Source organism: Lipotes vexillifer, unplaced genomic scaffold, assembly GCF_000442215.2.
Source record: "Lipotes vexillifer unplaced genomic scaffold, Lipotes_vexillifer_v1.1 scaffold37, whole genome shotgun sequence".
NCBI classification, from domain to species: Eukaryota; Metazoa; Chordata; class Mammalia; order Artiodactyla; family Lipotidae; genus Lipotes; species Lipotes vexillifer.
In genome coordinates this window covers 1,185,625-1,212,052 of record NW_006791811.1, presented here as the reverse complement: position 1 = coordinate 1,212,052, position 26,428 = coordinate 1,185,625, and the positions used below count along the sequence as shown (strand labels likewise).

The window sequence follows — 26,428 nt, the reverse complement described above, 5'->3', positions numbered from 1 at the left end:
AGTTCCTTTAACATTTTTTGAGTAACCTCCATATTGTTTTCCATTTTGACTATAGCAGTTTACATTCCCATCAACAGTGCACAAGGGTTCCCTTTTTCCGCATCGTTGCTAATACTTGTTATCTCGCCTTTTTGATAATAGCCGTTCTAACAGGTCTGAGGTGGTAGTTCATTGTTTTGATATGCATTTCCCCGATGATTAGTGATGCTCATATATCTGTTGGCCATTTTAATGTCTTCTTTGGAAAAATGTCTGTTCCAATCTTTTGCCCATTTTTAAAATCAACGTTTTTTTTTTTTTGCTATTGAATTGTAAGAGTTCCTTATATATTTATATATATATATATATTTAACATATTTATTGGAGTATAATTGCTTTAGAGTGGTGTGTTAGTTTCTGCTTTATAACAAAGTGAATCAGCTATACATATACATATATCCCCATATCTCTTCCCTCTATATTTTGGATGTCTAACTCCTTGCCATGGTTTGCAACCCCTAATATATGGTTTGCAAATATTTTCTTTTATTTCATAGGTTGCCTTTTCATTTTGTTATTTCCTTTGCTGTGCATAAGTTTTTAGTTTGACATAGCCCCACTTATTTATTTTTGCTTTCGTTGCCTGTGCTTTTGGTGTCATATCCGAAACATCACTGCCAAGACCAATGTCAAAGAGATTTCCCCCTATGATTTCTTCTAGGAGTTTTATAGTTTCAGGTCTTAATTTAAGTCTTTAATCCATTTTGAGTTGATTTTTGTATATGGTATAATATAAGGGTCTAATTTCATTCTTTTGCATGTGGATATCCAGTTTTTTCAATGTCATTTATTAAATAGACTGTCCTTTTCCCATTTTGTATTCTTGACATCCTTGTCTTAGACTCATTGACCATATACATGTGGATTTACTTCTGGGCTCTTTATTCTTTTCCATTGGTCTGTGTGCCTGTTTATATGCCAGTACCATTATGGTTTGATAGCTTTGTAATATAGTTTGAAGTCAGGAAGTTGATGCCTTCAGCTCTGATCTTCTTTCTCAAGATTGCTTTGGCTATTCAGTTTTTTTGTGGTTCCACATGAATTTTGACTGATTTTTTTCTACTTCTTTGAAAAATGCCATTGAACTTTTTTATATTTAGTGTATAAATCTACACTAAATCTATAGATTTCTTTGGGTAGTATGGAATTTTAACAATATTTATTCTTCCAATCCATGAATACAGGATACCTTTCTATTTATTTGTGTCTTCTTCCATCTTTCATCACAGTCTTACAGTTTTCAGTGTACCGGTATTTCATCTCCTTAGTTAAATTTATTCCTAAGTATTATTTATTATTTTTGATGCTACTGTAAATAAGATTGTTTTCTTAATTTCTTCTTTGGTTAGTCACTGTTGTGTATAGAAATGCAAATAATTTTTGTATATTAATTTTGTATCCTGCAACTTTGCTGAATTCATTATTTGTTCTAACAATTTCTTTGCAGAGGCTTTAAGGCTTTCTATTTATAAGATCATATCATCTGCAAATAGAGACAGTTTTGCTTCTTCCTTTCTTATTTACATGGCTTTTATTTCTTTTTCTTGCCTAATTGCTCTGTATAGGACTTCCAGTACTATGTTGAATTAAAAATGGCAAGAGTCAGAATCCTTATCTTGCTCCTGATCTTAGAGGAAGAACTTTCAGCTTTTTACTGTTGAGTATGATGGTCATATGTTGTCTTTATTATGTTGAGGTACATTCCTTTTATACCTAATTTGTTGAGAGTTTTTATCATGAAAGAATGTTAAATTTTGTCAAATGCTTTTTTCCTGCATCTATTCAGATGATCATATAATTTTTATCTTTTATTTTCTTAAGGTAATATATCATGTTTGTTAATTTGTGTATGTCCTGGGAACCTTGCATCCCAAGAATAAATCTCACTTGATTATGATGTGTGATCCTTTCATTGTGCTGTTGAATTTGCTTTGCTAGTATTTTTTTCAGGAATTTTGCATCTATGTTCATTAAGGATATTGACCTGTAATTTTCCTTTCTTGTAGTGTCCTTATTTGTCTTTGGTATTAGAGTAATGCTGGCCTTGTAAAATTAGTTTGGAAGTGTTTCCTCCTCTTCTATTTTTGAAAGAGTTTGAGAAGGACTGATGTTAATTATTTAAATGTTTGGTATAATTCACTAGTGAAGCCATCTGGTCCTAGTCTTTTCTTTGTTGGGGGGCTTTTGATTGCTGCTTCAAAATGCATACTTATTATTAGTCTGTTCAGATTTTCTGTTTCTTCATGATGTTTTCCATGGCAGGTTGTATGTTTCTAGGAATTTGTCCATGTCTTCTGGGCTATCCCATTTGTTGGTGTATAATATTTCATAGTAGACTCTTATCCTTTGTATTTCTGTGATATAAGCTGTAATGTCTTCTCGTTCATTTATAATTTTGAGTCCTCTCTCTTTTTTTGGTTAGTCTCACTAAAATTTTGTCAATTTTGTTTATCTTTTCAACACATCTTCTAGTTTTGTTGATTTTTTACATTGGTTTTCTAGTCTCTTTTTCATTCGTTTTGCTCTAATCTTTATTATCTCCTTCCTTCTGCTAAATTTGTGCTTAGTTTGTTCTTCTTTTTCAAGTTCCTTGAGGCGTAAAGTTAGCTTCCTTATTTGACATCTTCCTTTTTTCTTAATGTAGTTGTTTACTGCTATAAATTTCCCTCTTAGAACTGCTTTTGCTGCATTACATAAGTTTTTAGTATGTTGTGTTTTCATTTTTGTTTGTCTCAAGATATTTTCTGATTTCTTTTTTATTGGATTTTCCAGAGTATATTGTTTAATTTACATGTATTTCTGAATTTATCAATATTCCTCCCATTATTATTCCTAGTTTTATATCATTATGGTTGGGAAGGGATACTTTATATGATATCAGTCTTCATTAATTTGTTAAGACTTGCTTTGTGAGCCAACATATGATCTATCCTGGAGAATGTTCTGTGTGTGCTTGGAAAAAATCTGTATTCTTGTGCTGTTGGATGGAATGTTCTGTATATGTTAATTATATCAATTTAGTCTATAGTGTTATTCAAGTCTGTTTTTTCCTTATTGATTTTCTGTCTGGATAATCTATCCATTATTGAGAGTGGGGTATTGAAGTTCCCTACTTTTATTGTATTGCTGTCTGTTTATTCCTTCAGTCTGTTAATATTTGCCTTAAATATTTAGGTGCTCCAATGTTGGCTTCTATTGGTTTCCCAGGCTGATGAGATTACCTGCAGAATTACAGCTGAGATGTATTAGAGCTAGGTTACTTGGCTGTTGCTGTGTTCACAGTGGGCTCTGTGTTTGGTGAGCCTTTTACCAGGGATTTGGGCTGGGGTGGATCCTATTTGGTCCCTGGATGGACAGAACTGCCTCTAGAACCTTGATTAGTAGGGCTGGTGCTGGGACAAGGTTCCACTTCAGGGTCTGCAGTTGGGTCTTCAGACAGTGGTCCTGTTATCAGGTATGTGGAAAGATATGCCTCTCTTTGAGTCCTTGGGAGGGCTTCTACTGGGCCACTGGGTGGGTCCCTGGACAGACTGGCTGGCTCTGGACTATGGTTGATAGGAGCTGGAACTGAGGCCCAAGATTGCTTCAGGGTACACAACTGGAATTTAGATCTGAAGTCATAGCTCTGAAGGCATGGATGGTCATGTCTCCCACCAGATCCCTAGGTGGATAGAACTGTTCCCTGACTGCAGTGGGGAGGGGCTAGAGCTGTGTCACAGGGACATTTCAGGATCTCTGGGGATGCAAATAAGTATGTCTCCAGCCAGGTCCCTGGGCTGGTAGGACTGCTTATGGATGGTGGCTGAAAGGAGATGGAGTCAGATCATGAGTTACTTCAGTGTCCATAGCTGTGGGTTTATTACTGAGGCATAGGCAGGCATGACTTCTCCGAGGTTCCTTGGCATCTTGTGCTGGTGGCAGGACCAAGGTCAAATTGGGCTATAGCCAAATCCACAGGGGTCAGAACTGTTTTTGAGTCTTGCTAGGGACACTATAGGGGTGCCATCCCCCTTGGTTTGGGCCTGTTTTATTAAAACAGACTTCCTTGGTTGTGGGCCCCCCTGAGGTTTCACAGTGTCCTGCCTGGATTCCAAAGCTCCCACAAAGACACTTTTTGTCTGTGAATGGCTGCCAAGTTATTGTTGCCAGGGGATGATACAAGCTGGGAACATCCTGTTCTGCCATATCTCTCATGTCACTCCTGGCCAAACTTTGAACATTCAGTTATGGTAAAGAGGAGCATGTTGTATTTTAAATATTTCATGAGATCTGCAAGAAATTTTCAAAATTTCTGTTCCTTCTATTATGAACCAGTTTATTCTAAAACTCATGAATATCTGTAATGGTTTAAGCTTATATCACCTCTGAGCATTTTAATTATCCTCAAAGTTATAAATAATGATACCCCCCCAAACTTGTATTTTCATAGAATATTCCAAATTGTCTACTTTATTCAGTATATCTTGGGTTCAAAAAGGGTATTTTATTTTATCCTATTTTTTTATTGAAGTATATAGTTGATTTACAATGTTGTGTTAATTTCTGCTGTATAGTAAAGTGACTGAGTTATACACATATATACATACGCTCTTCTTTTTATATTCTTTTCCGTTATGGTTTATCCCAGGCTATTAGATATAGTTCCCTGTGCTATACAGTAAGACCTTGTTGTTTATCCATTCTATATGTAATAGTTTGTATCTACTAACCCCAAACTCCCAGTTGATCCTTCCCCCACCCCACCTTCCCCTTGGCAACCACAAGTCTGTTCTCTATGTCTGTGAGTCTATTTCTGTTTTGTAGATAAGTTCATTTGTGTCATATTTTAGCTTCTACATATAAGTGATATCATATGGTATTTGTATTTCTCTTTCTGACTTACTTCACTTAGTATGATAATCTCTAGTTGTATCCATGTTGCTGCAAATGGCATTATTTTCTTTTTTTTATGGCTGAGTAGGATTCCATTGCATATATGTACCACTTCTTCTTTATTCATTTGTCTGTTGATGGACATTTAATTTAGGTTGTTTCCATGTCTTGGCTATTGTGAATAGCGCTGCTATGAACATAGGGGTGCATGTATCTTTTTGAATTATAGTTTTGTCCAGATCTATGCCTAGGAGTGGGATTGTTGCATCATATGGTGATTCTATTTTTCGTTTTCTGAGGAACCTCCATATTGTTTTCCGTAGTGACTGCAGCACATTCCCATTACCACTAATGGGAATGTAGCGAGGGATCCCTTTTCTCCGCACCCTCTCCAGCATTTGTTGTTTGTAGACTTTTTAATGTTGGCCATTGTGACTGGTGTAAGTGGTATCTCACTGTAGTTTTGACTTGCATTTCTCCAGTAAGTAAGGATGTTGAACATCTTTTCACATCTAAAGGGTATTTTAAAAATAATAGTGTCCTCTATGCATATATAGAGTTTATTGCTGTTATTACCATTGAAAATAATCTGCATTTGTTATTGGTGGTGGGATTGAAACAAAATACAAATCTGATATATTTTAAGATCTAGGAGTGATTTTAACCAGTTTACTTAGATTTAAAGATGAGAAAACTGAGGCAAAGTGAAGTTAAGTTACTTGTGAAAGTCAAAGCTAGTAAGTGCTGAAGCAGAAATTCAAATCCATGCCTTTGTTATTTTATTTTCTTATATTTTGACTGATGGGTTATTTAGATGTGTATTGCTTAATTTCCAAGTATTTGGAGGGGTTTTTCTAGATATCTTAATGATTCCTAATTTAATTGCATTATAGTCAGAGGAAAAGCTCTGTCAGATTTCAAATTTTCAAAATTTTGTTGAGCCTTATTTTTATCCTTGGTAATAACTCCTTTTCTTGAGACCTACTTTGTCTGATAGTAACATAGCCAAGCCTGATAGAAAAACAGATTTTTATGTTTACTGTATGGTATGTCATTTTTCTTCCTTTTACTTTCAAACTATGTCTTTTTGTAGATAGAACATAGTTGAATCTTGTGATTTAATCCAGACTGATGATATCTGCCTTATAATTGGATTGTTTAGTCAATTAGTGAGTATGTTTAATGTAATTATTAATGATGTTGTTCAAACCTATTGTCTTGCTATTATCTTCCAGTGTCCCATCCATTATTTGTTCTTCTCTTCCTCCTTTCTTGACTTCAGTTAATTAAGTATTCTTTAGTGTATAATTTTAAGTCCATAATTGGTTTTCTAGCTATACTCGTAATATTTTTAATGATTACTCTAGGGATTATAACATGCATTTTTTTGTTTTGTTTTGTTTTGTTTTTGCAGTATGCAGTACTCTCACTGTTGTGGCCTCTCCCATTGCGGAGAACAGGCTCCGGACGCGCAGATCTCAGCGGCCACGGCTCACGGGCCCAGCCGGTCCATGGCATGTGGGATCTTCCCGTACCGGGGCACGAACCCGTGTCCCCTGCATTGGCAGGTGGACTCTCAACCACTGCGCCACCAGGGAAGCCCTATAACATGCATTTTTAATTTAACACAGGCTACTTAGGGTTAATATTGTGCTACCTCATGTAAAAACTTTAGTAGTAAAATTCCATTTGTGCCTCCTCCCACAGGTTTTTGTGATATTGTAGTCAAATATTGCACATCAAAGTATGTAATCTTATTATTTTTACCTTAGATAATATGATAGAACACTATTTTTTCCTTAGTCATTCATCCTTAAATAAATTTTGAGAAGATATATAGTGTTTTATGTTTACTCACTTATTTACCATTTCTGATGCTCTTCATTCCTTTTTGTAGATCCAAATTTTACTCTACTCTCATTTACTTCAGCTTGCAATATCTTATTTATCATTTCTCAAAGTACAGATCTGCTCAAGATTAATTTTTAACTTTAGTTATTTAAAAATGTATTTATATGTCACTCTCATTTTGAAGAATTCTTTTGTTGTTGTTGAATTCTTGTTTGACATCATTTTTCTTTCAGCACTTTAAACTTCCTGTTCCATTGTATTTTGGTCTCCATTATTTCTGATTAAAAGTCACCTGTTATTTGTATCATTGTCCCTGTGTGTAACATATTTTTTTTCTTTCATCTGCCTTTAATATTTTCTCTCTGTCTTGAGTTTTCAAAAGTTTGCTTATGCTGTTTATAGATGTGGTTCTCTTTGTATTTATTTTAGTTGGGGCTAACTAGATTTTACTTTTTTTAAAACCAAATTTGGAAAACTTCTACTAATTACTTTTAATACCCTTTTCTCTCTTTCTTTCCCTTTGGGACAGTTACATGTATGCTAGATTGCTTGTTACTGTCTCTGAGGATAGGTCACTGAAGCGTTGGTTAATTTTTTTTAAATATCTTTTTTTCCTCTGTGTTCATATGGGGTAATTTCTACTGATTTGTCTTCATGTTCACTAATCCTTTCTTTAGTACTAAGTCTTCAATCTGATGTCAAGGTCAATCAGTACATTTTTATTTTAGATATTTCATTAATCCATGCTAAAATCTCCATTTGGTTTTTTCTATAGTTTCTATTTTTCTGTTGAGATTCTCATCTCTTCACTTATTATGAGCATCTTTGCCTGAAGATCCTTGGATCTATTTTTTGTAGCTTCTTTAAAATCTTTTTCTACCAATTCTAACATCTGGGTCATCTTGGGGTCTTATTGTATGGACTATTTATTTTCTTAAATATGAGTCTCATCTCCCTATTTCTTTGAATGTACAGAAATTTTTAGTTTTATGCTAGACATTTTGGATGAAACTTTGTAAGGAATTGAGATTATGACATCATCCTTGCAAAGTTGTTGAATATTTTTCCTATTAGGCAATTAAATGAAAAATACTCTTGTTCTTGTCATGCATGGTTTTAGTCTCTATTAAGGCAGGTCTGTTTTGCCTTTGAGTTTAATCCTAAGGAGTGATCCATTCTGGAGTTCATGGTACTAACTCTTAAAGCATGGGTCTTTCTGAGGTTTGAGCTGAATGCCTTAGGTACTCAGTGAGGTCTCTTCACACTGGTATTTCAGTATCTCCCATCATTGCAGGTCCTCTGGTATTTTCACTTAGCACTTAGTCCCATAGCAGGCAGTCTCTGCTACCTGACGTCTCACTTCTTATATTGGCCAAGAACCTGCAGCAAATCCTCGTGCAGTCTTCTAACCCCAACCTATTCACAAAGCTATTTCTCCTTTGGTCACCTGCCCTGTAAATTACAGCTTTTTTGGCAGCCTCGTATTCTAATCTCTGCTTCCTCAGCCCATTGAGATTTCAGTTTAACGTTTAATGGGATCTCCAACTCCCTGAAGTAAGGGCAGGAAAACAACCCCAGCAAAAAGCTAAGAAAATTGTGGGGCTCACCATGTATACTGTCCTTCTCTCAAGGATCAAAGTCCTGCTATGACCATTTTCCAGTGCCTAAACAGAGTTGTCTCATATATTTTGTCCAGTTTTATACTTACTTATAGCAGGAAGGCAGGCCCAGTACCAGTAACTCTATCATGGGTGGAGTAAAGAATCTATGGGTTTATGTTTAATTTTCACAAAACCTTGTGATATAGTATTTGTGAAGTAGGTAGTATTATTATAACCCAATTTTATAGAGAATTAAACTCAGGCTAACTGGTGAGTGGGGGAGTCAGAATGAAAACTTGAGCAGTCAGATTCAGACTCCATGCTCTGATTTAACATACAAAGCTGCCTCTGCAACTTGAAATTATATTATTACCTTCATTGCATTTATCACACTCTCTTTTTTCTCATATTAGTATTTGTTTTTTAAACTTTGCTACCTCTTCTAATATGCATAAACACCACATATTTCCTGTTTACAACTACCACCCCCACTGCCTAGAACAAGCTCTTGGTGAGCATTCAAAAATATTTGTTGAATGAATGAGTGAATGTAGATGACACCATTACAATTTTGAAAAGAGGCTCACTTCCACATATTTGCTATTTTAGACTTCATCTTGCCTGCCACCTTGTGGCATCAAAATTCTGCAGCAAAAACAAGCAAACAACAGCAATATAAAGGTGGGAAATATGCAAAAAAGTTGATATGCATCATTAGAATCTTTACAATTATACAAATAAACATATAATTATATGATAGGAAAAGAGTTATAGTAGGATTTCTATTCTTGATAAGATAGCAGTAATTAGAAATCAGTCTTAGAAATGTTCAAGACACCACTGATAAACAATGATACTAGTTTGATGAAGTGAGCACAGAGTTGATATGTTTGACTGATGAGTCTAGGCATCACTTTTGGTTGAAGTAAAAAAAGAAAAAATGATATCCATATTTGCCACTTCGGATATGTTATTTTATAAAAGAAAAACTTGTTAACAGTTGTTTCTAAAGCCTTTGTATTACTTATTATCATATTGTAAATGTCAATACTTGACTAATTAATTTCAAAATGTATCTTTGTTGAACCTAAAACCATAAAGTTATGGTTCTTGTAGTCTTCTACACAACAGAACAGCATGCAGTTACTTTTTATCGGAAGCAAAACTATGTGATGGTTTTCAAGCTAATTTTTGTGTTAACAAATCTCCTAAAGATATGCAGTAGACCTCACATTTACATAAAATTAAAGAAAGGATGCTTCAGCAAATGCAAATAAATGCAAAAAGGGAATATTTTAATTTTGATCCATGATTAGTATCAACCATCACAATGTGGTAATAATACAAAAGCAAGATTCTGCATTCAGTGTATAACTGAATGTATAATGTATAATGGTGTATAATGGTTGTAGGCTATTTATAGACTGAGTATCCTGATTAATTTATTTATTTTGAGAAATATATTTATGTTTCAGGCTCTACTTTAAAATCTGAGGTCTTTAAAAACATTTAAATATTAGAATCATATGCACTGTCTTCTGCAGTTCTGCAATATGACATTTTGCTGGGTAGCAAAATGATTTATTTCAGTTGGTGCATTATTAATTGTATGAATTGACTGTTTAACCTCTATTGATTTCCATTTCTTAATGTTCAACTTAGAAAAAGAAGCAAAAGTTATTTTACAATAGAATAAAAAGGATACAAAAGTTAATCCTAGCATAATGGGGAAGATTAGTTTGCTATTCATCATTATATATCCTCCCTTCAGTAATTTTCAAGGTCTTGAAAGAGCATGCTTAGTTTTAAAATAAAAGTTTCTAAGCCTAAATAGTGAATCTATTGAAACTAATCCTTGCATCCTTGTTTCTTATAGTACAATTTTGATTAATGTTCATTACTTATTTTTATAACACTGAATTAAATATTGACATGACCATACCATTTTGAATCCTTTTATTATTAAAAATGATTTGAAAATCCATCAAACCATTCTAATATCCAGGAGATAGTTTCCTTAATATGCAGGCCATTTTGGTGGCACTTCTTATGTGTAGTGAAAACTGTGGAGAAGGTGGTAAATAATTACTTTCAAGTGCATCTCAATTCAGTGTTGTTTATGTATGCCTATAGATTTTCTGGACTATTCCCAATTTTAAGTATTTTTTTCCATTGAGCTCACAAGTCACCCAAGTGGCTTTTTCCTTTCAAATGGAAGTGGAATGAAATTCTTTGACGTAACCATATGTCCTGATATTGGGTTTGAAAATGATGGTTGCATAAGGTGTTTCCAGAAACTATAGAGTCTAATCTTCTTTGGTGTCAAAGAGAATCTGTGTTTACGTTCTGCAGTTTACTTAAAGCAAGAAAATTTCTTTCAAGCAGGTTATCTTATGAATTTAAAAGTGGTTTTGTTGTCCTTGATGTCAAGCTTAAGCCTACAAGTTTGATGTCTCCTTAGAGCCATGAATAATCTTTGGCGGAACTTTTACATCATTGTGGATGTAGAGTTGTAAATGATTTTTAGCATGTTGGCAGATCTCCTGCTCATATAATGAGTATTAATATAATTGATAATTGTGTCTCCTCGTGGTTATTAACAGGGCAGGCATTATGTTTTCATGTTGATATTAGTTTTATTATTTGTATCCAAAAGAAGTCCAGGATGTGTGAGATCAGAAAATGAACAAGACTAAATATTTAGGTCAATCACTCTAAGCCAGGCAGAGAGGGGTAGAGGCTTCATAATTCTAAGAAAAGAGTTATTTGAAAGACATAATCACTTTGTCTTTGCCATAGATTAAACTGAATATTACCCATGATAAGAGCAAGGCCTTTAGGAAACAGGACATTTTTATAGAAAAAAAAGATAGGGCTGGGTAATCCTGAGGATTCTAGGAAGCCACAAGCTAAAACAGAGTTCTGAAGAGGGATAGAAACATATAAAAGAAATCTTTAAGGACATAGATTAAAAAGTGTTTTACACCTTTGGACAGCTGTCACACTCACCCCTGCATAGCATCCTTTGACTCAGATATGCTATCTCCAAATAAGCGATAAGCTTTCGAGTCTTTGCTCATGTTTCACAGTTGGAATTTCCTTCTACCATTCTCTGTATTTTGGAAATCCTTCTGATCTTTCTCATTCCTTACTTAACCTTATTTGTTCCCTCCTTTCTTCCTGCTGTAATTTGCTACTACAGTTATCTGCCCTTTTATTTTGTCTGGCTTTACAGATAATTATTTATGGCTCTCTTTCTTCCATTAGGTTTTGAGGTGCCCTTTGTGATCTCTATGATTGCCTAGTTTAACATAAGTCGAGTAGTAAAGAAATGTTTTTTGTTTTGTCTTTAAATTTAAATGGAATCTAAGTTAATCGTACAAGCTCACATAATACCCTCTGCTTGCATGGATAGTACTTACTTGTAGTTATTAATACTTCATTTTACCTGTGTGCATGATTCAGGGCAAGGTCAGGTTTCCTCATCCGTAGATAGCATGTAACAAGCTTTGTCTCAATGAAACTTGCCACACTTGCTATGTCTTCAGCAGATGCTTCATATGGTTTTCCCAGAGCTGCCCCTTTGCTGCAAAGCTTTAAAAAAAATACAGCGCTTTAAATTTTCTAATAATCTTGACATATAATTGATCTTTTAAACAAGCAAAACATATATATGTAGATGTACTTTTTCCAAACTACAAGTCAAATATTAACATTTTGATTGTAAATTAAATAAATTGTTCCTGTTCACTATTAAGTGACTGTAATATAAGTAACATATTTTACTGTAAAATGCTTCCTGTAAAATATTTTTAAAGAATGATATATTTTAAAGGGGTGCCATTAGCTAAGAATGTCTGTTTTAAAAACAAAGCGCACAACAAGCAAAGATATTAGCAGAAAACCAGATATAAATCATATTAAATACCAATGCTTTTATGAAAACCCAGCTGAGCAATGATGTAGCACACTATCAAGTTGATTTAATATAATAAGGGGTATCGGAAGTAAACTCCTAGGAGCCATTAACATGATCGGTGATTAATTTGACTCTGAATCATATTCTCTAGGATGTTATTGAAAGAAAAGAAGTGAAAATTTATTAGAATTTATTGGCGGAGGCCACAGTATCTGAAAAACATGGCAGGAATGTGGAATTCTTAATAAAAATTCCAGGAAGTCAGTGGTTTCTGGGCGCCACAAATAAACTGTAGAAGAAGAAAATAATTAATTTTGGGAGGAGAAGCCCAAACATTAAGAAGTGTCAATAATATGACAAGGATAGATCAGCACTTTTTTTTTCCCCTCAGAGTTTTCTACTGTGTCTTAGAATCAAGGCTGATGGGGGAGGAGAAACTCCGCCTCTGTTTAGTGACCCTATTCCGATAATCTGCTTCTTTGCTGTTTTCTATATCCTCTATGCTTTTCTTACCAGGGATAGTAATATTTGGAGTTAATATCTATTTATATATACCTTAGTGTAAAATTTCTTGTATTCTAAATCCTTTTTATTTAAATGATATTATTTAAACTAATTTTTCTGTTTTTAAATTTTTTTGGCTGCGTTGGGTCTTCGTTGCTGCGCACGGGCTTTCTCTAGTTGTGGCGCGTGGGCTTCTCATTGTGGTGGCTTCTCTTGTTGCAGAGCACGGGCTCAAGGCGCGCGGGCTTCAGTAGTTGCAGTACGCGAGCTCAGTCAGCTGTTGTGGCTCGCGGGCTCTAGAGCGCAGGCTCAGTAGCTGCTGCGCATGGACTTGGTAGCTCCGCGGCATGTGGGATCTTACCTGACCAGGGCTCGAACCTGTGTCCCCTGTATTGGCAGGTGGATTCTTAACCACTATGCCACCAGGGAAGTCCCCTAACCTTTCTTTTATAGAGTAAGTTGAGGTTGCCTTGCAACCTCATTTACATTAACATTGTTGTCAGTTATTTTTTAAAGTGCAAATGGGTTGAGAAAGACTATATTCTGTTCGAAAATGTATTTCTCTTCTTAATTTTATCCAACAACTATGAGCTGAAGGTGAATCTAGATGTTTAGCATCCCTAGTTTGAATTGGTAGTTACCTAGTGCTACTATCTTTTGCTTGGATATCCTGTCAAGTCTGAGAATTCATATCATTTTTAAAAGTCTTTTCCAATTTGATGGGAGAAATTTGTTACTATAATACATACATTCAGTCAATATATAGTTATTGAGTAATTACTAGTAATTGTCAGACAAAAATTACTGCCCTTACATTTTAATTTGCATTAGATAGGTCTTTTAAATAAATTTTGGCTATTTTTAATTCCATGTAAATTCCGGTTTTCTATTCCTTGCCTATTTCCATAATCTTTTTCTAACTAATTATAAGAGCTCTTTAGATATGTAATCTATTATTCCTTTTCCTGAACAGCTATATGCACACAATCAAATGTAAAAGTTTTTCCCCTCAGATTATCCTTTAGAAAAGAGTCAAATTCTATGCATGTTCTTATAAGGGTCCTCAGAGTACAGTTCTCAATTATTTGGAGGGAAAAAAAGCAAAGACTCTTGTAGAAGATACAAAGTAAATGACCTCAGTCAATGTTGTCTGGTTGCTTTATAAAGATTACCTGATAAAATTGATAATAAAAGAGACAAAGCATTTAACACTGATTTAGTAACTATTCCTGAGAGTCTGACCTCATGAATGTCAATATAGTTGGAAACAGACCTTAAAATATCATTTAAGAGAAAGTGTTATAGTTTGAACATGACAGCTTGAGACCACACCTTTCCTCTGATCCTGTAGGGCCAACCTGATCCTGTAGGACCCAGAGTTACCTAAAGCAACAGTTTTTCAGGGGGAAAATAAAAAGGTTTTTGGATGACATAGCTCTTTATAAAGCCCAAATCAGTAGAAAACAAAATGAGCAGAAATTACATAGTTTTATTTGCCAGCATATCATCATATTAAAATTCTAGAACCTCTTGATTAATTTTATCCTCTAAATTAAATCAGCATTTGTTTTTCAAGTCTTAAATGCTCACATCTCATGGATTTTTCACATAAAATCTTAAAGAAACAAAAGAGAAACAAACAAGCCCCACAGTGTATGTGTCCTTTGCCCCTTCCTCCTCTGTGTCCCTCTCTGTTGCGCTGGAGCAGGCATGTTTCCTTTCTCAGGCACACTTTTTGTGGGATGAATATGTGGGCCATTCAGGGAGTAGCATCTACAAGGACACTCAGATCCTCCATGGTAAGAGGAAGCTGACCTTCAGATTTAATAATATTAAAGACTTCGCCTATGAACATTGAGATAAAGTGAAGAATAAATGCCTGATCTAATGTCTTCAATATTCTCTACTTCTGTGAGATTCAAGGCCAGAAAAGGAATAAAATGATCATCTTAACACACTAAAGAGTATACTTTATGAAGCCAAACTATAAGACAGCAAGGAGAGACAGGGATAATTTTTCAGTTCATATTAAAATGGGAGAACAGGCAGCCTGCTGGGTAGGCTTATGTATATTTGTAGTGATCTTGGTTTATCAGTCAAGTACTCTAAGATAGAGTACTTTCTGATTTTATCAAAGGTTGCCTTATTTATTTGCCAAAGTGGGGCATCTTTGAAATAAGCTTTTGCAAATTGTTATAAATATGTTGAAGTTAAAGGTAGAATTATAGTAAATATAGACAAAGTACTGGTGTCAGGATTATAAAGGACATTACAGATATTTTGCTGAATTTTAAAATTTTCATGCAGACATTTGTAGAGACTGAGAAGTTAATTCTCTAGAAGATGAAGAACTTTAATGTGAGATGTATTTGTTTGAATGTAGGAAGGGTGACTTAGTTCAAATTATATTTGTCTAAAGCTATACACTTTACCTTTTTGGTGAAATAACTCATGGAGATAAGGCAATAAAAACTTTAAAACTACCTGATATAGTATATCAGTGAGAAGACTGAATTAGGAAACAAAAATTATGTGTTAGTTTTTTGTTTTGAAAAGAAGCCTAAAATATTTTTGAATGAAGCATGGACAAATTAAAAGCATAATATTTAAGGGAAACTGCAGTGAAGACTCTTATGTGTATTGTTGTTGTTTTCATGAGAAGGTAGATTAAAATGAAGTTTCAGTAGTAAATTAGAATCACAGCTCAAATTTTAATAAAAAAATACGTATTTTACAAAATATATTTGATAGTTTTCTGAAAACAGGATGGCAATACTTCAGAGTTATAAAACCTTTTTCTAAGGTATCTCAAAGTTCTTTTAAGAAATAAATATCAAAACTATTTTCAGAAATTGTGGCAAAAAGGAATTTCAAGTTTTGTTTAAAAACACAGAGAAAAATAATATAAAGCCCAATAATAGCAGAAATAACCAAGATTAAATATTATATTATGGGTCCCATTCTTAAAAATTTGGCCACACATTTTTCTTTAATTAGTATCATCATTAATAAGATTGATATTGCTAATAGATTCTCCCTTATTAGAATACTGTATGGTGAGTGTTTGCCCACCATATTCCTGGGACATAATTTTGAGTGATCCCTGAAGGTCTAGGAGAGAACAATAAATCTTGAAAAATGTGGCATTACTTGAGTTATCAGTTAGCTACAAATAAGAGTATATATCATTCATCCAATCAGAAATTTTTAAGGTTTTTATATTGCTTTGGAAATTACAAAAAAATCTAAAGATGGAGAGTAAGTTACCCATAACCCTATCACCATGTATAATTGCCATTAATTTTTTACATATTCCTAACATCCTTTTCATGTTTTTATAATAAATTATGTATTGTATATAAGCTTTGCAATTCTTTTTCATATGCTGTGCTTCTTTTTATGTTTTCAATTAAAATCTAAAACGTATTAAAATATACTCATGTTATAATTATAGTTGGATATTTCAATATCCCACTCTCAGCAAATGATAGAAATACTAGAAAGAAAATCAGCAAAGATCATAAAGATCTGAGCAACACAATCAACCAATGGTAATTGACATATATGTAAAACACTCCACCTAACAACAGCAGAATACATGTTTTTCTCAAGCACCCATGGAAAAGTCACTGATATAGAGCATATCATGGGCAATAAAGTAAACGTCAACAAATTGAAAAATACTGAAATCATTCAGAGTATATTTGCTACCATAATGGAATCAAAACTCAACAGTTAAGAAAAAAAAAGACTCCAATTTGAAAGTGGGCAAAGACATGAACAGATTTTTCACTGAAGAGGACATCCAGATGGCAAATAAGCTCATAAAAAGATGTTCGACGTGTTTATTGTTTGACATCATTAGTCATCAGAAAAATGTAAATTAAAACTACAATGAGGTATCACCACATACCTATTAGAATGGTTAAAATACAAAATAGTGACAACACCAAAATCTGAGAATGGTGAGGAGTTGGCTCATTCACACATTGCTGACAGGAATGTAAAATGGTACAGCCAGTGGAGAAAACAATATGGCGGGTGCTTAAAAAACTAAACATGCAACTACTGTACAGCTCAACGTTGGGCACTTATCCCAGAGAAACGAAGACTTATGTTCACACAGAAATCCGTACGTGAATGTTTATAGCAAGTTAATTCATAATAGCCCCAAATTGGCAGCAATCTAGATGTCCTTCAATGGTGAATGATTAAAAAAATGGTGGTACAGCTATACTGTAAAGTATTGTTCATCTATAAGAAGGAATGAGTGAGTGATAATGCAACAACTTAAGTGAATCTCTAGGGAATTATGCTGAGTGAAAAAAAACCCATCCCTAAAGGTTATATACTGTATGATTACATGACAAGATTATAGGAATAGAGAACAGATTAGTGATTGTGTGGGGTTAGGGATGGAATGGGTGTTGTGGTTATAAAAGGACAACAGGAAGGAATCCTTGTAGTGTTAGAACTGTAAACTGTAAGGTATTTTGACTTTGTTGGGTAGATACACAGAAGACACACACACACACACACACACACACACACACACACACACAGACGAGTACAAGTAAAGTTGGAGAAATTTTAAGATTGGTGGAATGCCTGAATCTTAATATTTTGGTGATGGTACTAGTCTTGCAAGAGCTTACCAGTGGGAGAAAACTGCATAAAGAGTAAATGGGATCTCTCTGCATTATTTCCTACAACCGCATAAGAATCTACAGTTATCTCAAAGTAAAGTTTAATTAAAAAATAATCATGTTAAGGTTTAAGTGTCTTTCATTTTATCCCCCTCCTTTTGTTTTAGCACAATTATTATCATGTTTAACTGAGATTTGGGATGAGAAGATTAATCATATCTGAGGGAAATAATTTTCTTGGGTTTTTTTCTTGTCAAATTATAGACTGATTTTTACAATGAAGGGTAATAATTCATAATGAAGTTTGCTCTGAAGTTTTATTTGGCAGCCATTGTGAAAGAATGCATCAGTTTCTCCACATTCTCATTATTGTGGTCTCTTATTTAAGGACATTTGCCATGAGATGAGGGTTGTACTTAGTGATATTCACAGGGAGAAGGTGGCAGGTCCTTTTGTATTACGACTTCATTATTTACTTTTTCTTAAACATCTTTCAGTTTGCAAGCCCCACTTCCAAGTAATTTTTCAAAGAGGGGTTATGTGGATGGTAACTTCTCTGAGCTCATGCATAACTGAGAATGTATTTTTGCTGACTTTATACATGTAAAGGAATGTGGCTGAGTCTGTGTTTCTTGAGACATAACCGTTTCTCTGTAAATACATAGTTCTCCATTTATGTTCTCATATTTAGCATGCAGAGGAGGAAAAAAATAATACTTTTTTGGATTAAACTAGACATAATTTAAAAGAACTTCCTGTGTTGAAATTTCTTTGTTTTCCCCAAGCATGTGATATATTTTTCTGTCTTCTTGTAATTCAAAATTATTGCTCCCATGAATCCAGATGTGTTCTATTTTCATCTGTTTTGCCTGGAAAGAGGTAAGGTCTTTGTGCTTCCATACCCAGGTTTCTTGTTTTTTGTTTTAACTTAGAAAAGTTTTCTTCACTTACATCTTTGATTATTGTTCCCATCCCAACTGCCATGTTTCCTTTCTTAAGAAAGTACTTAAGTTGCATTTCCATCTCTGTTCTTCATGTCTGTTAGGCTCTCTGATTCATTTCACCACTGCATTCTGGGAGAGTGTCTCAAGATTGTCTACTAAATTATTGGCTTTATTTCCCAATATTAACTCTACTATAAACTCTATTTTTATAATGATGACAATTGCAAACATTTAAATAGTGCTTATATTATGTTACAAGCAGTGTTCTAAGAGCGCTCCATCTATTACCTCATTTGATAATCACTGTTTTCATGCCCATTGTCTTAGTCAGTTCAGGTTGCTATAACAAAATACCATAGACTGGGTGGCTTAAAAAATAAACATTTACTTCTCACAGTTCTGGAGACGTGGAAGTCCAAGATCAGGGTGCAGTGTGGTCCACTTCTGGTGAGGGTGCTCTTCCAGGTTGCAGACTGTCAACTTCTCATGGTAACCTCCCATGGCAGAAAGAGGACCAGAGAGCTCAGTTGGGTCTCTTTTATAAGGGAACAAATTCTCTTCATGAGGGCTCCACCTTCAAGACCTAATCACCTCCCAAAGGCCCCACCTCCAAATACCATCACATATATGATTAAGTTTCAACATATGAATTTGGGGGGGACAAGCATTCAGTGCATAGCACTCATTACTCATTTTACAGATGAGGAAACTGAAGTTTAGAGAGTTATGTAATCATCTCAGGCTACACAGTAATTTGGATTCATACCTAGATGTCTGGCCATAGAGTCTGTGTGTTTAATCACTACACCAGTGCTACAGTGTCAGTTCATGAGCTACTGATCCATGATGAGATAAGCACAGAAACAGAGTAAGCATTTAGAAACTTTCATAGTAGTTTGATAGAGAAATATTATATTTCTTGAATTATAATAAAAATTAGCTTTTTTTTTTTTTAATGGTACACAGGCCTCTCACTGTTGTGGACTCTCCCGTTGCAGAGCACAGGCTCCGGACGCACAGGCTCAGCAGCCATGGCTCATGGGCCCAGCCGCTCCGCGGCATGTGGGATCTTCCCAGACCGGGGCACGAACCCGTGTCCCCTGCGTCGGCAGGCGGACTCTCAACCACTGCGCCACCAGGGAAGCCCTAGCTTTTGTATTTTTATGTCATATTTTTACTTCATTTTTTTCTAGTAATTTATTTTTACTCTGTTTAATAAAGTATCATTCCACAACAGATTGGGACAAAACCAACACCAAAGAGAATTGGTTCTTTGACACAGATAATGAAAAGAACTGTACTAAACTGTTAGAAATTTAGATAATTAAGAAATTATAAAGAGAAAAAAATTCACAATTCTATTATTAAAAAATGACCACTGTTAGATGTTGGTGTGGATATATCTATCTTAGCTAGTTCTCTGTCTATCATCTCTCTGTCATCTATCTATGTCTTTCTCCTTCCATTTATGAAAATGATATTATTCATTATCCATACTATTATGTTTCTTTCTTTGACTGTATCTTAGACATTAATAAATATAGATTTATACCATTTTTTAAATGGCTGCATAATTTTACCAGATCCCCATTTAATGTTTTTCCTAGTGAGAAATTTCTCCAGAGACACTGAAAGTTCTTAATGTCATAAATAAGGTACATTGAACAGCCTTGTATATACCTCTTTGCCCACACATTTGATCCATTTCTAAATTTTCATATTCTATCTGTTATAATGTACTCTTACATATGGGAATTGCCGAGACAGGCATATATATTAGAACCCAAAAAACATATTTTAGAAAATATACATCATGAAAGTGGTCTCCAGAAAAGTTTTACACTTTTACCAACAAGGTATTTAAGTTCTTGTTTTTCTATATCCTCATGCACACTAGGTATTAGCAATGTTTTAATCTATTTATTCTTTGCTAATCAGATGAGTAACAAAGGCACCTCACCTTAATTTGATTACTAAGTCAACCGCGCATGTTTATTGGCCATGTGTATGTGTATACTGTTCATGAATTTTATTCATTTTAAAATTGGGCTGTTCTAATTCATATTGATTTATTTTCACTTAGTAAATATATAATTAGATTTTTTCCCAAATATATAATTTATTTTGAGTTATGTTCATCACGTTTTGGTGTCAGGCTTATGCTAGCTATATAAAACAAATTGGAAAGATCCATGTCTTTTCGATACTCTGGAACACTTGGAAATAAATAGTTAAAAAAAATTTCAACCCAGCTCATTTCACCTCTTTTTTTTTTCTTATTTGATTATTGTACTGTGTAGGTTTTCAGTGTTTTGTATCAATTTTGTTAATTTATATTTTCCTAGAAAATTACCAGTTTCATTAGGACTCTAAAATCTGTCATTACAGTGAAGAACATTATATTCTTAGAACATTTTAAATGCCTGTTGTACCAGTGGTGTCATTCCCCTTTCCACTCTTGGTGCTCTGTAGTTTTGTTTTCTCTGTTTGTTTCTTAATTAGAATAGCAGGGGTTTGATTATTTTGTTTTTTTAAAAGCAACACACTCTTAGATTAATTTATTAATTCTGCTATTCTGCTTCCTAATTAATTGATTTTGGCTTTTATGTTGGCTTTGTTATTCCCCCCCCTTCTTTCCTAAGGGTTTTTGGGTTTTTGCTTTGTTTCTCTGTACTTTTTTTTTAGCTAGTATTTTTACTTAATACTTAATTCATTTATTTTAGTTTTTCTTTTTCTTTTAACATCTTTATTGGAGTATAATTGCTTTACAATGTTGTGTTACTTTCTGCTGTATGACAAAGTGAATCACCTATACCTATACATATATCCCCATAACCCCACCCTCCCTATCCCACCCCTCTAGGTGTTCAAAAGCATCGAGCAGATGTCCCTGTGCTATGTGGCCGCTTCCCACTACCTATCTATTTCACATTTCGTAGTGTAATATGTCCATGCTTACACTTCCCCCTCCCTGTGTCCTCAGGTCCATTCTCTATGTCTGCGTCTTTGTTCCTGTCCTGCCCCTAGGTTCTTCAGAAACATTTTTTTTTTTTTTAGATTCCACATATATGTGTTAGCATACAGTATGTGTTTTTCTCTTTCTGACTTCCTTCACTCTGTATGACTGACTCTAGATCCATCCACCTCACTACAAGCAATTCAATTTCATTTCTTTTTATGGCTGAGTAATATTCCATTGTATATATGTGCCATATCTTCTTTATCCCTTCATCTCTGGATGGACACTTAGGTTGCTTCCATGTCCTGGCTATTGTAAATAGAGCTGCAGTGAACACTGTGGTACATGACTCTTTTTGAATTATGGTTTTCTCAGGGTATAGGCCCAGTAGTGGGAGTGCTGGGTCAAATGGTAGTTCTATTTTTAGTTTTTTAAGGAACCTCCATACTGTTCTCCATAGTGGCTGTATCCATTTACATTCCCACAAACAGTGCAAGAGGGTTCCCTTTTCTCCACACCTGCTCCAGTATTTAGTGTTTGTAGATTTTTTCATGATGGCCATTCTGACTGGTGTGAGGTGTTACCTCATTGTAGTTTTGATACGCATTTCTCTAATGATTAGTGATATTGAGCATCCTTTCATATGTTTGTTGGCAATGACGCGCAGGCTCAGTGGCCATGGCTCACGGGCCCAGCCGCTCCGCGGCATGTGGGATCTTCCCGAAACGGGGCACGAACCCGCGTCTCCTGCATCGACAGGCGGACTCTCAAGCACTGCGCCACCAGGGAAGCCCCTCAATGTAGTTTTGATTTGCTTTTCTCTAATGATTAGTGATGTTGAGCATCCTTTCATGTGTTTGTTGGCAATCTGTATATTTCTTTGAAGAAATGTCTATTTAGATCTTCTGCCCATTATTGGATTGGGTTGTTTGTTTTTTCAATATTGAGCTGTATGAGCTGCTTGTAAAGTATGGACATTAATTCATTGTCAGCTGCTTCGTTTGCAAATATTTTCTTCCATTTTGAGGGTTGTCTTTTCGTCTTGTTTATGGTTTCCTTTGCTGTGCCAAAGCTTTGAAGTTTCATTAGGTCCCATTTGTTTATTTTTGTTTTTATTTCCATTTCTCTAGGAGGTGGGTCAAAAAGGATCTTGCTGTGATTTATGTCATAGAGTGTTCGGCCTATGTTTTCCTCTAAGAGTTTGATAGTGTCTGGCCTTACATTTAGGGCTTTAATCCATTTTGAGTTCATCTTTATATATGGTGTTACAGAGTGTTCTAATTTCATTCTTTTACTTATAGTTGTCCAGTTTTCCCAGCACTACTTATTGAAGAGGCTGTCTTTTCTCCATTGTATATTCTTGCCTCCTTTATCAAAGATAAGGTGACCATATGTGTGTGGGTTTATCTCTGTGCTTTCTATCCTGTTCCACTGATCTATATTTCTGTTTTTCTGCCAGTACCATACTGTCTTGATTACTGTAGCTTTGTAGTATAGTCTGAAGTCCAGGAGCCTGATTCCTCCAGCTCCATTTTTCATTCCCAAGATTGCTTTGGCTATTTGGGGTCTTTTGTGTTTCCATACAAACTGTGAAATTTTTTGTGCTAGTTCTGTGAAAAGTGCCAGTGGTAGTTTGATAGGGATTGTATTGAATCTGTAGATTGCTTTGGGTAGTATAGTCATTTTCACAATGTTGATTCTTCCAATCCAAGGACATGGTATGTCTCTCCATCTGTTTGTATCATCTTTAATTTCTTTCATCAGTGTCTTATAGTTTTCTGCATACAGGTCTTTTGTCTTTTTAGGTATGTTTATTCCTAGATATTTTATTCTTTTTGTTACAAAAAGTGCAACAAAAAGAATAAAATATCTTTTTGGGAGTGTTTCCTTAATTTCTCTTTCAGATTTTTCGTCATTAGTGTATAGGAATGCAAGAGATTTCTGTGCATTAATTTTGTATCCTGCTACTTTACCAAATTCATTGATTAGCTCTCATAGTTTTCTGGTAGCACCTTTAGGATTCTCTATGTAGAGTATCATGTCATCTGCAAACAGTGACAGTTTTACTTCTACTTTTCCGATTTGGATTCCTTTTATTTCTTTTCCTTCTCTGGTTGCTGTGGCTAAAACTTCCAATACTGTGTTGAATAATAGTGGTGAGAGTGGACAACCTTGTCTTGTTCCTGATCTTAGAGGAAATGGTTTCAGTGTTTCACCATTGAGAATGATGTTGGCTGTGGGTTTGTTATATATGGCCTTTATTATGTTGAGATAAGTTCCCTCTATGCCTACTTTCTGGAGGGTTTTTATCATAAATGGGTGTTGAATTTTGTCGAAAGCTTTTTCTGCATCTATTGAGATGATCATATGGTTTTTCTTCTTCAGTTTGTTAATATGGTGTATCACATTGATTGATTTGCATATATTGAAGAATCCTTGCATTCCTGGGATAAACCCCACTTGATCATGGTGTATGTCCCTTTTCATGTGCTGTTGGATTCTGTTTGCTAGTATGTTGTTGCAGGTTTTTGCATCTATGTTCATCAGTGATACTGGCCTGTAGTTTTCTTTTTTTGTGACATCTTTGTCTGGTATTGCTATCAGTATGATGGTGGCCTCGTAGAATGAGTTTGAGCATGTTCCTCCCTTTGCTATATTTTGGAAGAGTTTGCAAAGGAGAGGTGTTAGCTTTTCTCTAAATATTTGATAGAATTCACCTGTGAAGTCATCTGGTCCTGGCCTTTTATTTTAGTTTTTCGTATATAGAAGTGTGTTGTGTGCTTGTGTGCTTTACTCAGGAAGAGAATTCATAGCTTTTACTTCCATCTTTCTTGCCAGTAACTCTTTAAGAAAGTGTGGGCTTCTTATTATTCTTTAAAATGTTACCACCTGCTTGTCCTAGTTGCTTGTAAGACTAGACCTTTTTTTGCATATTTGTTAGTCATTTATATTTCATTATTTATGGATTATCTGTCAGATCCTTTACCATTTGTCTTTTATGCTCTTACTCTTTTTCTTGTTAATTTCTATGAGATTAGTCATGGATGCCTGGTGTTTTGGCATGTTCTGCATTTCTTTCCCTGTCCTAGCACTGAATTCTGAAGATGTTCCCTTGAATCAAAATAGAAAAGATCATTTGTAAAGGCAGTATACATTTGTTATTTTGAAACAGTGAGATTAGGGAATTGAAGAAAATAAATTATAAAGAAATCAAAAATTAAATTGCAGCATAATTTTAAACTGGAAGCAATAAGAATCAATAAGTGATAGTATCAAATCAGAAATACAGAAGACAATCTCTAAAACCGGAAAGACATTAAAGACTCCATTACTCATGAATTTTTAAAATTTCTCAGAGATTTTCATGTATATAATTACATCTAACTTTTTAGTATCTCCACAAAGTAGATAAAACAAATTTTCCCATTTGACAGGTATTAAAACCTATGGGTGAAGAAAGTCAACTGCATGGTGACGGATGGTAAATGGACTTGTGCTGGTGACCACTTTGTAGTATACAGATGTTGAATTATAATGATAACCTCCTGAAACTTATATAGTTTTTTTTAAAAAGAAAAAAATCTTATGCTAAGAGAAGTCTAATGATTTTCCCAGTTAACAGGGGCTAAAACTGAGTTGTTTTTTTTTTAATGGAAAGTCCTCTTTCCTCCATATCAGGCTCATTGTCCTAAATTATTCTGTTCCCGGATTTTCTTTTTTTTTTTAAATCTTAGTACCTAACACCTCTGTTGGACATTCAGTAGAACTGCTCATGAAAACTTCCTGTGGTTTTCTCTTGGAAAACATGACTTCAGTATTCCCCCTGAGTTTAATGCTTCCTTTTTTTTTTTTTTTTTTCACCATGTAGAATCTTTCTTAAGGTCTGACTGCACAGGAGCCTGGTCCACGCCAAATGTTTACTAGAGACTGGGTTGGTATCTTCTTCTTGCAGCTCACCTTGGTACTGTTAGAACTTACATATAGAACTTTCTTTGCTGGGAGAATTGTAAGGAGAAAAAAACAAAAACCAAAGAAACTTCAGCCTCCAGAGTTCACTGCTCTTTTTTTCACCACCTCTTCTTCTCATTAACTTCATATCTCAAGGTGAAATAAACCATTTCATGGTCATTTCTACTTCCTAAATATTGAAGGGATTAACATTTATGCATAGATACAAAAAGAGAGTACTAATACTGGAATTAGGGTATGAAATAGAACTTAGAGCCCCAGAAATGAGTCCTTGAACATGAGTCTCTGAGTTGGGCATGCAGTAGATATAGGTGATAATCTACTTTTTATCATCTGTTCTTCCTTGAGGGTTTGTTTTTTGGAAATTCTACCAGACCTGGTGTCTGGCAGGCCTTTGCGAAGATCCTACTTTTTAGAAATTTCTTCCTGTGGGTTACTACAAATAGAGGTATGGGCTTTAGGCACAATGGCTAACCACCATCCTATCCTGCAAATTTTTCAATGGGATCTTTACAATCCCTTTTTAGATACCAAACTAAATGTTCAGACGGCAATGGTCTCATAACTAATAGTTTTCAATTTTAATAAATATCTTTTTATACTCCCTTAACAGAGTGGAAAGAATATCTACACCATAGAATAACACCCATTGGTTTTAAATTTTCTCTCATTTTGTTACATGAAAGAGGAAAGAATCAGAGAGCTCGTCCCTTGTAACTTTCCACATGGTGCCACATAGATCTACTAAAGTGTCTCCCTGGGAGAGACAGAGTATGTGGAGCTAAGAGACACAGAGAATTATGTTCACACATCAGCGGACTTAAAAGTACCATCAGCGTTTCAGGAGCAATGCTTTTCAGCCAAGTAGGCCATGATGTGACCGCTATTAAATTTATAGCGGAATTGGAGAAATAAGGTTGCTCCCTGGGTGACGCACTGTCGAATGACAGTAAAAAGTAATTAATCACTCCTACTCCTATTTGTTAAAATAGCTATGCTTCAATCTTTTTTTTTTTTCTTATAGGTAGCCTTAAAATAGAGGCGTGGCCATAGTGAGTTCATTCCACTGTGTTTCACCTTTATCTGACCAGCCAGTAATTTGCTTATGCTCTGAAGCATGTAAA

General features: G+C 34.7%; 1 protein-coding gene across 1 annotated transcript in view; it reads right to left on the bottom strand.

The window, feature by feature from the left end:
• Nucleotides 1–26,428, bottom strand: part of SPATA16 (spermatogenesis associated 16) — a 223,390-nt gene that overhangs the window by 156,083 nt on the left and 40,879 nt on the right. Inside the window, exon 2 of the mRNA XM_007464704.1 lies at nucleotides 11,812–11,957. Within this exon, the coding sequence (XP_007464766.1) occupies nucleotides 11,812–11,957 (146 nt within the window). The remainder of the gene's footprint in view (nucleotides 1–11,811; nucleotides 11,958–26,428) is intronic.